Source organism: Chlorocebus sabaeus, chromosome 2 (genome assembly GCF_047675955.1).
Source record: "Chlorocebus sabaeus isolate Y175 chromosome 2, mChlSab1.0.hap1, whole genome shotgun sequence".
In the NCBI taxonomy this organism is placed as follows: domain Eukaryota; kingdom Metazoa; phylum Chordata; class Mammalia; order Primates; family Cercopithecidae; genus Chlorocebus; species Chlorocebus sabaeus.
This window is the reverse complement of record NC_132905.1, coordinates 12,387,919-12,402,210: the sequence shown is the minus strand read 5'-3', so window position 1 is coordinate 12,402,210 and position 14,292 is coordinate 12,387,919. Positions and strand designations below refer to the sequence as shown.

The window sequence follows — 14,292 nt, the reverse complement described above, 5'->3', positions numbered from 1 at the left end:
AGACCAATGGAACAGAATAGAGAACCCAGAAATAAACCCAAATACTTACAGCTGACTGCTCTTCAACAAAACAAACAAAAACATAAAGTGGGGAAAAGAACACCCTTTTCTACAAATGGTGCTGGGACAACCGGCTAGCCACATGTAAGAGAATGAAACTGGATCCTCATCTCTCATCTTATACAAAAAATCAACTCAAGATGGATTAAGGACTTAAAATCTAAGTCCTGAAACTATAAAAATTCTAGAAGATAACATTGGAAAAACCCTTCTAGACACTGGCTTAGGCAAGGATTTCATGACCGAGAACCCAAAAGCAAATGTAATAAAAACAAAGATAAATAGTTGGAACTTAACTAAAGAGCTTTTACATGGCAAGAGGAACAGTCAGCAGGGTAAACAGACAACCCACAGAGTGGGAGAAAATCTTCACATCTGACAAAGGACTAATATCCAGAATCTACAATTAACTCAAACAAATCAGTAAGAAAAAAACAATCCCATCAAAAAGTGAACTAAGGACATGCATAGACAATTTTCAAAAGAAGATATACAAATGGCCAACAAACATATGAAAAATGTTCAACATCATTAATGATCAGGGAAATGCAAATCAAAACCACCATGCAATGCCACCTCCCTCCTGCAAGAATGGCCATGATCTAAAAATCAAAAAACAATAGATGTTGGCGTGGATGTAGTGAACAGGGAACACTTCTACACTGCTGGTGGGAATGTAAATACAACCACTACGGAAAACACTGTGGAGATTCCTTAAAGAACTAAAAGTAGAACTACCATTTGACCCAGCAATCCCACTGCTGGGTTCTACCCAGAGGAAAAGAAGTCATTATACGAAAAAGATACTTGTACACGCATGTTTATAGCAGCACAATTCACAATTGCAAAATCGTGGAACCAACCCAAATGCCCATCAATCGACGAATGGATAAAGAAACTGTGGTATATATATTCAATGGACTACTACTCAGCCATAAAAAGGAATGAATTAACGGCCTTTGCAGTGACCTGGGTGAGACTGGAGACTATTATTCCAAGTGAACTAACTCAGGAATGGAAAACCAAACATCATATGTTCTCACTAATATGTGGGAGCTAATATGTGGGAGCTAAGCTATGAGGACACAAAGGCATAAGAATAATGCAATGGATTTGGGGGACTTGGGGAAAAGAGTGGGAGAGGGGCAAGGAATAAAACACCACAAATAGGATGCAGTGTATACTGCTCGGGTAATGGGTGCACCAAAATCTCACAAATCACCACTAAAGAACTTACTCATGTAACAACATACCACCTGTACCCCAATAACCTATGGGGAAAAAAATGAATTAAAAAAAATTATCCATGCATGGTGGCATGCACCTGTAGTCCCAGCCACACAGGGGGCTGAGGCAGGAGGATTCCTTTAGCACAGGAATTCAAGGCTGCAGTGAGCTATGATTGTACTCTGCACTACAGCCTGGGCAAGACAAAGTGAGACCCTGTCTCTAAAAGCAAATTCTTTTTTTTTTTCTTTTTTGAGATGGAGTCTCATTCTGTTGACTAGGCTGGAGTGTGGTGGCACTCACTGCCACCTCCACCTCTCGGATTCAAGCGATTCTCCTGCCTCAGCCTCCTGAGTAGCTGGGACTACAGGTGCATGCCACCATGCCCAGGTAATTTTTGTATTTTTAGTAGAGAAGGGGTTTTGCCATGTTGGCCAGGATGGTCTCGATCTCTTGACCTTGTGATCCGCCCATCTCGGCCTCCCAAAATGCTGGAATTACAGGTGTGAGCCACCGCACCCAGCCTAAAAGCAAAGTCTTTAATTAAAAATAAAAATAGAGCCAAGCGCAGTGTCTCACACCTGTAATCCCAGCACTTTGGGTTGCCAAGGTGGGTAGATAGCCTGAGGTCAGTAGTTCAAGACCAGCCTGGCCAACACAGTGAAACCCTGTCTCTACAAAAATTAGCTGGGCACGGTGGCAGGTACCTGTAATCCCAGCTACTCAGGAGGCTGAGGCAGGAAAATTGCTTGAACCCTGGAGGCGGAGGTTGTGATGAGCCGAGATTGCGCCATTGCACTCCAGCCTAGGCAACAAGAGCGAAACTCCATCTCAAAAATAAATAAATAAATAAAAATGTTAATGAGATTTATGAACAGAGAATCCAAGTGTTCCCCCAGGTCCCACTTGTTGAGAACATAAACAGCAACTGCATTTCATAATATCTCAGTTTGGAGAAAAAAGGGTATCCATTCTGCCCTCTCCACAGCTCAGTTACATTGGACCTCTTTCTATTTCTCAAATGCTCTAAGCACATGCCTGCTGCAGGGCCTCTGCATTGCTGCCCTCTGGAATATGCTCCTTCTTCCCATCACTTTTCAGGAGGCCTTTCACAGCCACACAGGCTAACGCTGCCCCTTCACATCTCCTACCCTTCACCTTCATTCATGCAAAAAACACTAAATGTACCTGGGATACCCCATCTGCCCTATGACCTTATTCTGTTACCTTCAGAGCACTTTTCACAATTTGTAACAATTCCGTTTATTGGTTTATTGTCTATGGCCTCTGAACATCAGCCCTACAGGGCAGAAGTATTCGTCTACTCTGTTCATTGCTGCACCCCCAGAACCCAGCACAGGGCCTGGTACACAGCAGGTACTCTACCACCATCTGCCAAAGCAAGAGAGAAAGAAAAGGAGGCAAGGGAAGGAATAGAGGGGCCACTTGGTCCTGCCACACATCATATGCACAAAAGCAGATTCTGCTACTTTTCCAACCACTCACACTCAAATACTCTACATTGGATAAAAAGAAAATGTGATCTCAGAAAACAATCCAAACACAAGGTGAGCATCCCTGATGCAGAATGTTTGGGAGCCGGAGTGTTTGAGATTGCAGATGTTTTCAGACTGGGGAACATCCGTGCCATCCTTACCAGTTGAGCATCTCAAATCCGAAAATCTAAAATCCACAACGCTCCAGTGAGCATTTCCTTTGAGTCCCATGTTAGTGCTCAACAAGTTTTAGATTTTGGAGCACTATTTTTATTTATCTGGAATTTTTTGTTTTTGTTTTTGTTTTGAGACAGGTCTCTCTCCATCACTCAGGCTGGACTGCAGTGGCGTGATGTCAACTTACTGAAACTTCTGCCTCCCGGATTCAAGCGATTCTCCTGCCTCAGCCTCCCAAGTAGCTGGGACTACAGGTGCGTGCCACCACACCCCACTAATTTTTTATGTTTTTAGTAGAGATGGGTTTCACCATGTTGCCCAGGCTGGTCTCGAACTCCTGGCCTCAGGCAATCCGCCTGCCTCAGCCTCCCAAAGTGCTGGGACTATAGGCATGAGCCACTGCGCCTGGCCAGATTTTAGAGCATTTGGGATTTTGGATTTGGGATGCTCAACCTGTGATACAATTCATGAGGACAGGGGATTTGTCTTTCTCATTTGCCACTGTGTTCCCAGAGTCTAGACTTGGGCCATATACAATAAGCATGCAATAAATCCTTGTTGAGATAATGCAAGACCAAACAGCTAAACAAACGAATGAATGGCACAGGCTTTGCTGTAGTTTGATCCAGGTGGTATATGAAACGGAGCTTCAACATTAAAGTCTCAGAGACTCCCAATGTGTTGATCTGAGGGCATCCTCTCCCTTACAAGGCCACCATCCCATTCCAGATACCTCAGCGAGAGGAACAAAGAACTTTCTGTTTCCCAACCTCTAAGGTTACTGAACAAACAATGCCGATTAACTTACCAGGGGAACCCAGTAGGTATAGAGTGCGCCAAGTCTCATTTCAGGAACAAACTGAGAGCAGGCAAGAAGTAAGAAATAGAGGTTGAAAAAGTATTTGAACTGGTTGAACAGCACCTGGAATGGAGGGAGACAACAGAGAAAGACACTCAGGGCTTGTCTGATGAAATCTGGAACATTGTGGGAAATTAATATTTAAAAATATTCCTGCAGCTAGACGTGGTGGCTCACACCTATAATCCCAGAACTTCGGGAGGCCGAGGCGGGCGGATCACCTGAGGCCAGGAGTTTGAGACCAGCCTGACCAACACGGCAAAACTCTGGCCCTACTAAAAATAGAAAAATGAGCCAGGCGTGGGGGTGGGCACCTATAATCCCAGCTACTCAGGAGGCTGAGACAGGAGAATTGCTTGAACCCAGGAGGCGGAGGTTGCGGTGAGCCAAGATCACGCGACTGCACTCCAGCCTGAGCAACAAGAGCGAAACTCTGTCTCAAAAAAAAAAAAAAATTCCCGCATAAGAATACAATTTACACGATACTTTTCACATAGAGCTTAAATACTTCCATATGTTGTTTAGAAAAACACACATGGGTAGTAAAAGTATCTTTTGCAAAAGAGAGAGTAAATAATGATATACATGGAAATTGAAAACACCAAATTCAGAAGAGCAGTTACTTCCTGGGGAAGGGGTAAAATCTAACATGGAGGGGCATACAGGGGCATCAACTATGTTACGTGTGTTTTAGGGTTTGGTTTTGTTTTTTGAGACCAGGTCTTGCTCTGTCACCCAGGCTGGCATCCAGTGGAGTGATCGTAGCTCACTGAAGCCTCGAACTCGGCTCAGGCAATCCTCCTGTCACAGCCTCCCAAGTAGCTGAAACCACAAGCATGCACCACCATGTCCAGCTAAATTTTTTGTGTATTTGTAGAGACAGGGTCTCCCTATGTTGCCCAGGCTGGTCTGAACTCCTGGGCTCAAGCGATCCTCCCACTTCAGCCTCCCAAAGTATTGGGATTATAGACCTGAGTCACTGCATCCAGACTGTGTTTTTGTTTTGTTTTGTTTTGTTTTGTTTTGTTTGGGTTTTTTTTGAGACAGAGTCTTGCTCTGTTAGCCCAGGTTGGAGTGCAGTGATGCGATCTCAGCTCACCGCAAGCTCCGCCTCCCGGGTTCCCGCCATTCTCCTGCCTCAGCCAACGGAGTAGCTGGGACTACAGGCGCCGGCCACCACGCCTGGCTAATTTTTTGTGTTTTTAGTAGAGACAGTGTTTCACCATGTTAGCCAGGATGGTCTCAATCTCCTGACCTCATGATCTGCCCGCCTCAGCCTCCCAAAGTGCTGGGATTACAGGCGTGAGCCACCACACCCGGCCGGACTGTGTTATTTCTTAGACTACATATTTTGTATGTACAATAGGCCACTCAAGATGTTGTTTAGGAGGAGGTTTTTGTGTAAAATGCTTACGCTATAAGGTTGAGTGCAAAAAGAAAGATAAAAAGTTATGTCTGGCCAGGCACGGAGGCTCACACCTGTAATCTCGGCACTTTGGGAGGCTGAGGTGGGCAGATTGCTTGAGCTCAGGAGTTCAAGACCAGCCACGGCAACATGGTGAAACCCCATCGCTACAAAAAATACAAATATTGGCCAAGAGTGCTGGCATGCACCTGTAGTCTCAGCCACTGAGGAGGCTGAAGCGGGAAGATCAATTGAGCCCAGGAGGCAGAGAGAGAGCCGAGATCACGTCACTGCACTCCCACCTGGTGACGGTGAGTCCCCCATCTCAAAAAATAAAAAGTGAAACTCCATCTCAAAAAATAAAATAAAAAATTATTTTTAAAAAGTTACATGGCCGCGCACAGTGGCTCACGCCTGTAATCCCGGCACTTTGGGAAGCCGAGGCAGGTGGATCACGAGGTCAGGAGTTCAAGACCAGCCCGGCCAACACCGTGAAACCCCGTCTCTACTAAAAAATACAAAAATTAGCCGGGCATGGTGGCACACGCCTGTAATCCCAGCTACTCAGCAGGCTGAGGCAGGAGAATCACTTGAACCCAGGAGGTGGAGGTTGCAGTGAGCCGAGATCGTGCCATTGTACTCCAGGCTGGGCGACAGAGGGAGACTCTGTCTCCAAAAAAAAAAAAGTTATGTCCACAATATGACCTCTATTCCATAAAATAACACAGTCAAATCCTCCCCTGGGGAGCAGTGTGGTTCTGACCATTGGCCTGCACCCGAGAGTCAGACTGAGACCACATGACTAGTTTGGGCCAACAGGTAATGAAGTACTGTGTCTCTCTGAGGCTAAGGCAGCTAAGAGCCATTGGTGCCTCTTGTGCCAACCTGGTGACTTTGGTGGTCACATATTCCAGGTGGCATCGCCAGGAGATGGAGGAGTGTGGCCCAGTCTGCATCAGACTTTCCATGAATGAGAATAAACCTATTCCTCACTTAAGGTACTCAGAGTTGGGGGGAGTTGAGGAAACTGGCAATAAATATAGTCAAAATCACCCTTAAAAAAACACTCACAGCTGGGCACGTTGGCTAGCACCTATAATCTCAGCACTTTGGGAGGCCGAGGTGGGTGGATCACCTGAGGTCAGGAGTTTGAGACCAGCCTGGCCAACATGGTGAAACCCCATCTCTATTAAAAATACAAAAAATCAGCTGGGTGTGGTGGTGGGTGTCTGTGATCCCAGCTACTTGGGAGGCTGAGGCAGGAGAATGGCTTGAACCCGGAAGGTGGAAGTTGCAGTGAGCCAAGATGGCATCACTGCGCTCCAGCCTGGGTGACAGAGTGAGACTCCATCTCAAAAAAAAAAAAAAAAAAAATTCAAACTGCTGTTCGGGAGGCTGAGAGAGGAGCATGGCTTGAGCCCAGGAGTCTGAGGCTGACATAGCTCTGACCATGCCACTGCACTCCAGCCCAGAAAAGACAGTGAGATCAGGTCTCTAAAAAAAACATTCCAACTGAATAGATTTGTGCCTCTGTACTATCACTCAATATCTCACACTGCCATTACGTTCCTTTCTGCATTGGAGCTGAGTGCTACTGCTGCTTCTCAAAGTCAACTGGTGTGTGTTTGGAGGCTGTGCGGGATAAAAATAGATATCTAATTTGTATGCATGTTAGGGGGAAGGTTTGCTGAGCACATGTCCATGGATTTGTGTAGGCTAATGTGGAAGTGTTATGCCACCAGAAACATTTATCATTAGCAAAAACATTAATGAAAATTCTCTCTACAGATGGTAAGATTTTTTATTTATTATTATTTATTATTATTGTTATTTTTGAGATAGAGTCTCGCTCTGTCACCCAAGCTGCAGTACAGTGACATAATCTCGGCTCACTGCAACCTCTACCTCCCAGTTCTCCTGCCTCAGGTTCCTGAGTAGCTGGGACTACAGGCGCGTGCCACCACGCCCGGCTGATTTTTTATTTTTAGTAGAGATGGGGTTTCACCATCTTGGCCAGGCTGGTCTCAAACTCCTGACCTTGTGATGCACCCGCCTCAGCCTCCCCAAGTGCTGGGATTACAGGCTGAGCTACCGCCCCCGGCCTGTAGATGGTAAGATTAAAATGTATCTTTATTTTTGTCTCCTCTAAGCTATTATCTCCCAACTTGCCAATACTGACTACATGGGTCATGATGGGGGGAAATTTAAGCACTGCTGGCATTCTTTTCCACTGTTTTGGTCATAATGCGAGGTCCCCAGAATGCCTTTTTCCCTCTTAGGCTCAGCACACCAAATACATGTCAAGTTACTCTAACCGAGCAGGTGGGGTCACACAGCCTTGAAGACAGAGGCAGGTGCCCCCTCCACCCACCCCACCTCCAACCCCGCCACTACCCAGTGCTGAGCCCAGGGAAGATGAACAACCAGGGGCTAAGGTGGCACAGAAAAGTCACCGACATCTGCCACAGGGAACTCAGTCTTTCAAGACTGTACCGGCAGACAGGATGGCTCACACCTGTAATCTCAGCACTTTGGGAGGCTGAAGTGGGTGGATCACCTGATGTCAGGAGTTCAAGACCAGCCTGGCCAACATGGTGAAACCCCATCTCTACTAAAAATACAAAAATTAGCTCGGCGTGGTGGCACACGCCTGTAATCCCAGCTACTCAGGAGGCTGAGGCAGGAGAATCGCTTGAACTCAGGAGGCAGAGGTTGCAGTGAGCCAAGATTATGCCACTGCACTCCAGCCTGGGCAACGGAGAGACTCTAAAAAATAACATAACTTAATATTACATAACATAGTATCACATCACATCACATCACATCTGTACCAACGCATGTATTTGTGATGGATATAAGAAAAGAACACAGTCCCTGTCTGCACATACCCCAGGAAGAAAGGTGAAGAAATTGTACTTCTGATTGTTGATGACATTTCGAGGATACCTCTGGTCCCTCTTCTCGGGGTGCCCCAGCCAGACAGTGCGGGGCCTGGCCTCCCCTCCACCGCAGCATCTCAGCCACTCGCAGCACCTGTGGGAAAGACAGACCCACACATCAAGGTCACGCCCACACATCGAGGCTGTGCTCATATCTGCCCACTCTTCTCAGAATGCTTTTCTCTATAGCATCTTCTCTGGCTCAGGACCACAGTCATATTTAAGGCTTCATCTTTCAGTGAAAAAAGAAAAGAGAACAGAAGCTCCCATGAAGCTGTGGTCCAAATAAAAGATGCTTTGTCCTGGCTGGGAGCGGTGGCTCATGCCTGTAATCCCAGCACTTTCGGAGGCCAAGGCGGGTGAATCATGAGGTCAAGAGATCGAGACCATCCTGGCCAACATGGTGAAATCCCATCTCTATCAAAAATGCAAAAATTAGTCGGGCGTGGTGGCGCATGCCTGTAATCCCAGCTACTCAGGAGGCTGAGGGAGGATCATCACTTGAGACCTAGAGGCGGAGGTTGCAGTGAGCTGAGATCCCACCACTGCACTCTAGCCTGGTGACAGAGTGAGACCTTGTCTCAAAAAATAAATAAATAAATAAAAAGATACTTTGTCCCCAATCCCAAATTATTTACAGTCGTGCAGTTTTAAGTAACAGGGATATGTTCTAAGAAATGCATTAGGCCATTTCGGCACTGTGGGAACATTCTAGAGTGACTTACACAACCTGGATGCTATCACCTGCTACGCACTAGGCTGGATGGTACAGCCTATTACTCCTCAGCTACTAACCTGTACGGCATGAGACTGTACTGAATAAGGCAGGCAGTCGTAGCACAATGGTAAGTACTTGTGTCTGAACATATGTAAACACAGTAAAAATACAGTATTCTAATCTAATGGGGACACGGTTATATATGTGTTCTGTGGGCCGGGCACGTTGGCTCATGCCTGTAATCCCAGCACTTTGGGAGGCTGAGGTGGGCAGATCACAAGGTCAGGAGTTCGAGATCAGCCTGACCAAGATGGTGAAACCCCGTCTCTACCAAAAATACAAAAATTAGCCGGGCATGGTGGCAGGCACCTGTAATCCCAGCTACTCAGGAGGCTGAAGCAGGAGAATCGCTTGAACCCAGTAGGTGGAGGTTACAGTGAGCCGAGATATCGCCACTACACTCCAGCCTGGGTGACAGAGCAAGACTCCATCTCAAAAAAAAAAAAAAAAATTTTTTTAAGGTAGGCTTTATTTTAGAATAAAAGGATTTAAGAAAATAAAATATCGGGTCAGGTGCGGTGGCTCACACCTGTAATCCCAGCACTTTGGGAGGCTGAGGCAGGCAGATCACGAGGTCAGGAGATTGAGACCATCCTGGCTAACACAGTGAAACCCCGTCTCTACTAAAAATATTTTTTAAAAATTAGCCAGGCATGGTGGCGGGGGCCTGTAGTCCCAGCTACTCAGGAGGCTGAGGCAGGAGAATGGCGTGAACCCAGGAGGCAGAGCTTGCAGTGAGTCGAGATCGCGCCACCGCACTCCAGCCTGGGAGACAGCGAGACTCAGTCTCAAAAATCAATCAATCAATCAATCAATCAATCACAATAAGTAGTAGTATTACATCTGTGCTTCATAGATAAGAGAGAAGCTTGGGCCGAGCGAGGTGGCTCACGTCTGTAATCCCAGCACTTTGGGAGGCCGAGGCAGGCAGATTACCTGAAGTCAGGAGTTTGGGACCAGCCTGGCCAACATGGTGAAACCCCGTGTCTACTGGAAATACAAAAATTAGCCAGGTGTGGTAGTACATGCCTTAATTGCAGCTACCCAGGAGGCTGAGGCAGGAGAATCACTTGAACCCGGGAGGCGGAGGTTGTAGTGAGCCGAGATCATGCCACTGCACTCCAGCCTGGGTGACAGAGGGAGACTCCGTCTCCAAAACAAAACAAAAAAAAGGGGCAGCTTGCAACAGTTAAAGCACTCAAGTCTGCAGAGACGTAAGAAACAGCTGGGTCTGGCCTTGAACTGTGTCAGCCTTATTTCAAAGCCTAGTGTCTTTTCCCCAACCCATGCTGTCACAGCTGCTGGTTCCACCAAGATTGCTATACCAAGGAAAAAGGGGAAGCGGGGGAATCTCCTCTCCACCCCCAGCTTTCCTTTTCAGCAACACATTAGAGGAGCAAGGCACAAAGATGATGTCTCAGAGCTCGATATAACCTGGAGAGAAGCCAGCACACCAGCTGTTGGCAGAATGACCCCAAGGGCGCCCCCAACATGATTTTCCCAAGAGGGCAGCACATTGGTGCCAACATCGGCACCCCATTCCCAGGTCACCCTCCCACAAGGCAAAGGAACACTGAGGAATCTGGGCTGCTCTTGCAAAACAAAGCTACTCTGAGGACCCCAAAAAGGGCAGCTTGTCCTTCAGAACAGCTTTATTAAGGCATTCTGAGAAGTGCCAGCTCCCGAAAAACTGCAACAAAAACGTCCCTCGCTGGACTGCTCACCTCACTGCCCCAGCACTCAAAGGCTGAGACAAAGTCCCAGCCCTGCCAGCCCCGCCAGCCCCCTGGGATGTTGCCAGCTGAGCTGAAACCAACAATTCACATATTACTCGTCTACCCAGACCTTCCTTCTTCCCTTCTTCCCTTCTTCCCACAGGGCAGGTCCTGGTGGGTGCTGGGGTACAGAGTTGAGCAAACACAGTCCCTGTGCATCAGGACCTTAAAGATGAGTGAGCCAGCAGGCTGCCTGCTCAGATGCTCAAAATTTCCATGATGAAACACAACGCTCTTTCTTAAAAATAGCATCCTCATTCCAGTAAACTGGCATTCATGGTGGAGTGTGGCTCTGCTAAGAGATTTCACTTCTAGTAACTCATTCTTGTTAGCCCCTTTCTAAGTTGTCCAAAAGCCAGAGACACACACAGAAGCCTCAAGGAGTCCACTCACTCTCCCCACTCCTGTTCCCAAGTGCAAATCGCCCATGCAGGCCATCAGTGGACACTCACTGAATACATTTTGAATGAATGAAGGAAGCAAAGAGGGAGGGGGAGAGGAAAGGGAGGAGAGAAAAAGGGAAGGAAAGGAGGGAGGGAAGATTCATTTGTCAGAAAATACACATCATTGTATTTGCAGAAACCTTACTGGATGTTTAAGACTGACTCCTCTATGAGCCAGGATTTCTCTCCCTCTCTTATAATAATCCAGTAATGACTGTTTTCATAGTTGCATGGTTCCAATGAAAGATGAAAAATGAGTTTAAGAGAATCACAAACTGTCAGGTTGACTGTTTATACAAAATTTTTGTTCTGTTTTGTTTTAGCAGAAGTTTCCACACATCAAGCTATCCAGATATGCTATTTATTAATTGCTTAGCCTATCATCTTTGTGCATATGCACAAAGTACAGGTCACTCACTCTACTGTGGGAGCAAGAGACTGGAAACAAATCTAACCATTTGTTTCAGTCCCTTCCTGCTACTATAACAAAATACCTTAGACTATGCAATTTACAAACAACGGAAATGTATTGCTCCTAGTTCTAGAGGCTGCAAAGTCCCAGATGGAGACACCACTAGATTCAGTACCTGGTGAGGCCCATTCCTCATGCCTTTTTTTTTTTTCCCAGACGGAGTCTAACTCTGTCACCCAGGCTGGAGTGCATGATCTCTGCTCACTGCAACCTCTGGGTTCAAACGATTCTCCTGCCTCAGCCTGCTGAGCTGGGATTATAGGCATGCACCACCACGTTCGGCTAATTTTTGTATTTTTAAGTAGAGACAGGTTTTCACCATGTTGGTCAGGCTGGTCTTGAACTCCTGACCTCATGATCCGCCCGCCTCGGCCTCCCAACTCCCAAAGTGCTGGGATTACAGGCGTGAGCCACCGCACCCGGCCTTTTTGTTGTTGTTGCTGTTGTTATTATTATTTTTTTTTTTTAAATTAAAAAGTCACTCTTACCCAGGCTGGAGTACAGTGGTACAATCACAGCTCACTGCAGCCTCAAACTCCTGGGCTCAAGCAATCCTCTTACATTAGCCTCCCAAGTGTATGGGACTAAAGGCATGTGCCACCATGCCTGGCTAATTTTTTAATATTTTGTAGAGTCAGGGTCTCGCTATGGTGTCCAGGGTGGTCTCAAACACCTGGCCTCAAGCTCTCCTCCCACCTTTGCCTCCCAAAGTGCTGGGATTACAAGTTGTACCACTGTGCCCGGCCCCTCATGCCCTTTTTTTCTTTTTTTTCTTCTTGAGATAGGGTCTCTCTGTTGCCCAGGATGGAGTGTAGTGGCATGATCTCAGCTTGTTGCAGCCTCAACCTTCCAAGCTCAACCAATCCTCCCACTTCTCAGCCTCCCAAGTAGCTGGGACTACGGGCAAGCACAATCACACTTGGCTAATTTTTGTATTTTTTTGGAGAGACGGGGTTTCACCATGTAGCCCAGGCTAGTCTCAAATTCCTGGGCTCAAGTGATCTGCCCACCTCATCTTCCGACGTGTTGAGATTACAGGTGTGAGCCTCTTTTATAACGGAATTCATGAGGATTCTGCCTTCATGACCCAATCACCTCCTGAATGTCCCACTTTATACAACTATCACATTTACAGGGAAGGGATACATTCAGACCATAACACTGGTTCATCAAAGGAAGACTGGTTAAATAAAACAGGGATAAGCCATAAATGAAATTCCCAACCCCCTCTAAAGAATAAAGTCCTCTTCCAGTTCCAGGCACTTCGGGAGCTGCGGGTTCCGGTGCAGACACGTCCAAGTCCACATACAACTACACACAACCAGTCCAGAAAATGGAACAGAAATGGCATCAAGAAATCTCAGTCCACATGCATCCCGTCTCTTTTTTTTTTTTTTAGAAGAAATTTTAAAAAACAAAAAGAAATCCCAGTCACAAAGATATAACTTTCTTCTTTTTTTTTTTTTTTTTTTTTTTGCTGTTTTTTTGTTTTTTGTTTTTTTGAGACGGAGTCTTGCTCTGTTGCCCAGGGTGGAGTGCAGTGGCGCGATCTCGGCTCACTGGAAGTTCCGCCTCCCAGGTTCATGCCATTCTCCTGCCTCAGCCTCCCGAGTAGCTGGGACTACAGGTACCCGCCACCGCGCCTGGCTAATTTTTTTGTATTTTTAGTAGAGATGGGGTTTCACCGTGTTAGCCAGGATGGTCTTGGTATCGTGACCTTGTGATCCGCCCACCTCGGCCTCCCAAAGTGCTGGGATTACAGGCGTGAGCCACCACACCCGGCCGATACGACTTTCTTAAGTGGGTGAAACCCAAGTTGAGGAACATGCACTTTGCCAAGAAGTACAACAAGAAGGGCATGAAGAAGATGCAGGCCAACACCACCAAGGCCATGAGTGCACACGCTGAGGCTATCGAGACCCTTGCAAAGTCCAAAGAGGTTGAGCCCAAGATCCCAAAGGGTGTCGGCAGCAAAATTCATCGACTTGCCTACACTGCCCACTCCAAACTTGGGAAGCGTGCTCGTGCCCACACTACTAAGGGTCTTAGGTTGTGCTGGCCAAAGGCCAAGGATCAAACCAAGGCCCAGACTGCAGCTCCAGCTTCAGTTCCAGCTCTCTCTCTCCTACTTGTAGGACAGCACAAGCCCCATCGAAAGTGTATGCCTCTTGGCCGGATGTAGTGACTCACGCCTGTAATCCCAGTACTTTGGGAGGGCGAGGTGAGCAGATCACCTGAGGTCAGGAGTTCACGACCAGCCTTGCCAACGTGGTGAAACCCTGTCTCTACTAAAAATACAAAAGTTAGCCGGACATGGTGGTGCATGAAACACCTGCAATCCCAGCTACCAGGGAGGCTGAGGCAGAAGACTCTCTTGAACCTGGAAGGCGGAGGTTGCAGTGAGCAGAGATCACACCACTGCACTACAGTTTGGGCAACAGAGCAAGACTCTGTCTCAAAAAAATAAAATAAAATAAAAATAAATAAAAAACAGGCCGGGCGCAGTGGCTCACGCCTGTAATCCCAGCACTTTGAGAGACCGAGGCGGATAGATCACAAGGTCAGGAGATCGAGACCATCCGGGCTAACATGGTGAAACCCTGTCTCTACTAAAAATACAAAAAATTAGCCGGGCGTGGAGGTAGGCACCTGTAGACCCAG

General features: G+C 47.0%; 1 protein-coding gene across 1 annotated transcript in view; it reads right to left on the bottom strand.

The window, feature by feature from the left end:
• The window catches only part of ATP9A (ATPase phospholipid transporting 9A (putative)), a 169,251-nt gene that overhangs the window by 128,968 nt on the left and 25,991 nt on the right, over positions 1 to 14,292 (bottom strand). Inside the window, exons 2-3 of the mRNA XM_073005782.1 lie at positions 8,113 to 8,257; positions 3,769 to 3,882 (exon numbers count right to left, since the gene is read on the bottom strand). Of these exons, the coding sequence (XP_072861883.1) occupies positions 3,769 to 3,882; positions 8,113 to 8,257 (259 nt within the window). The remainder of the gene's footprint in view (positions 1 to 3,768; positions 3,883 to 8,112; positions 8,258 to 14,292) is intronic.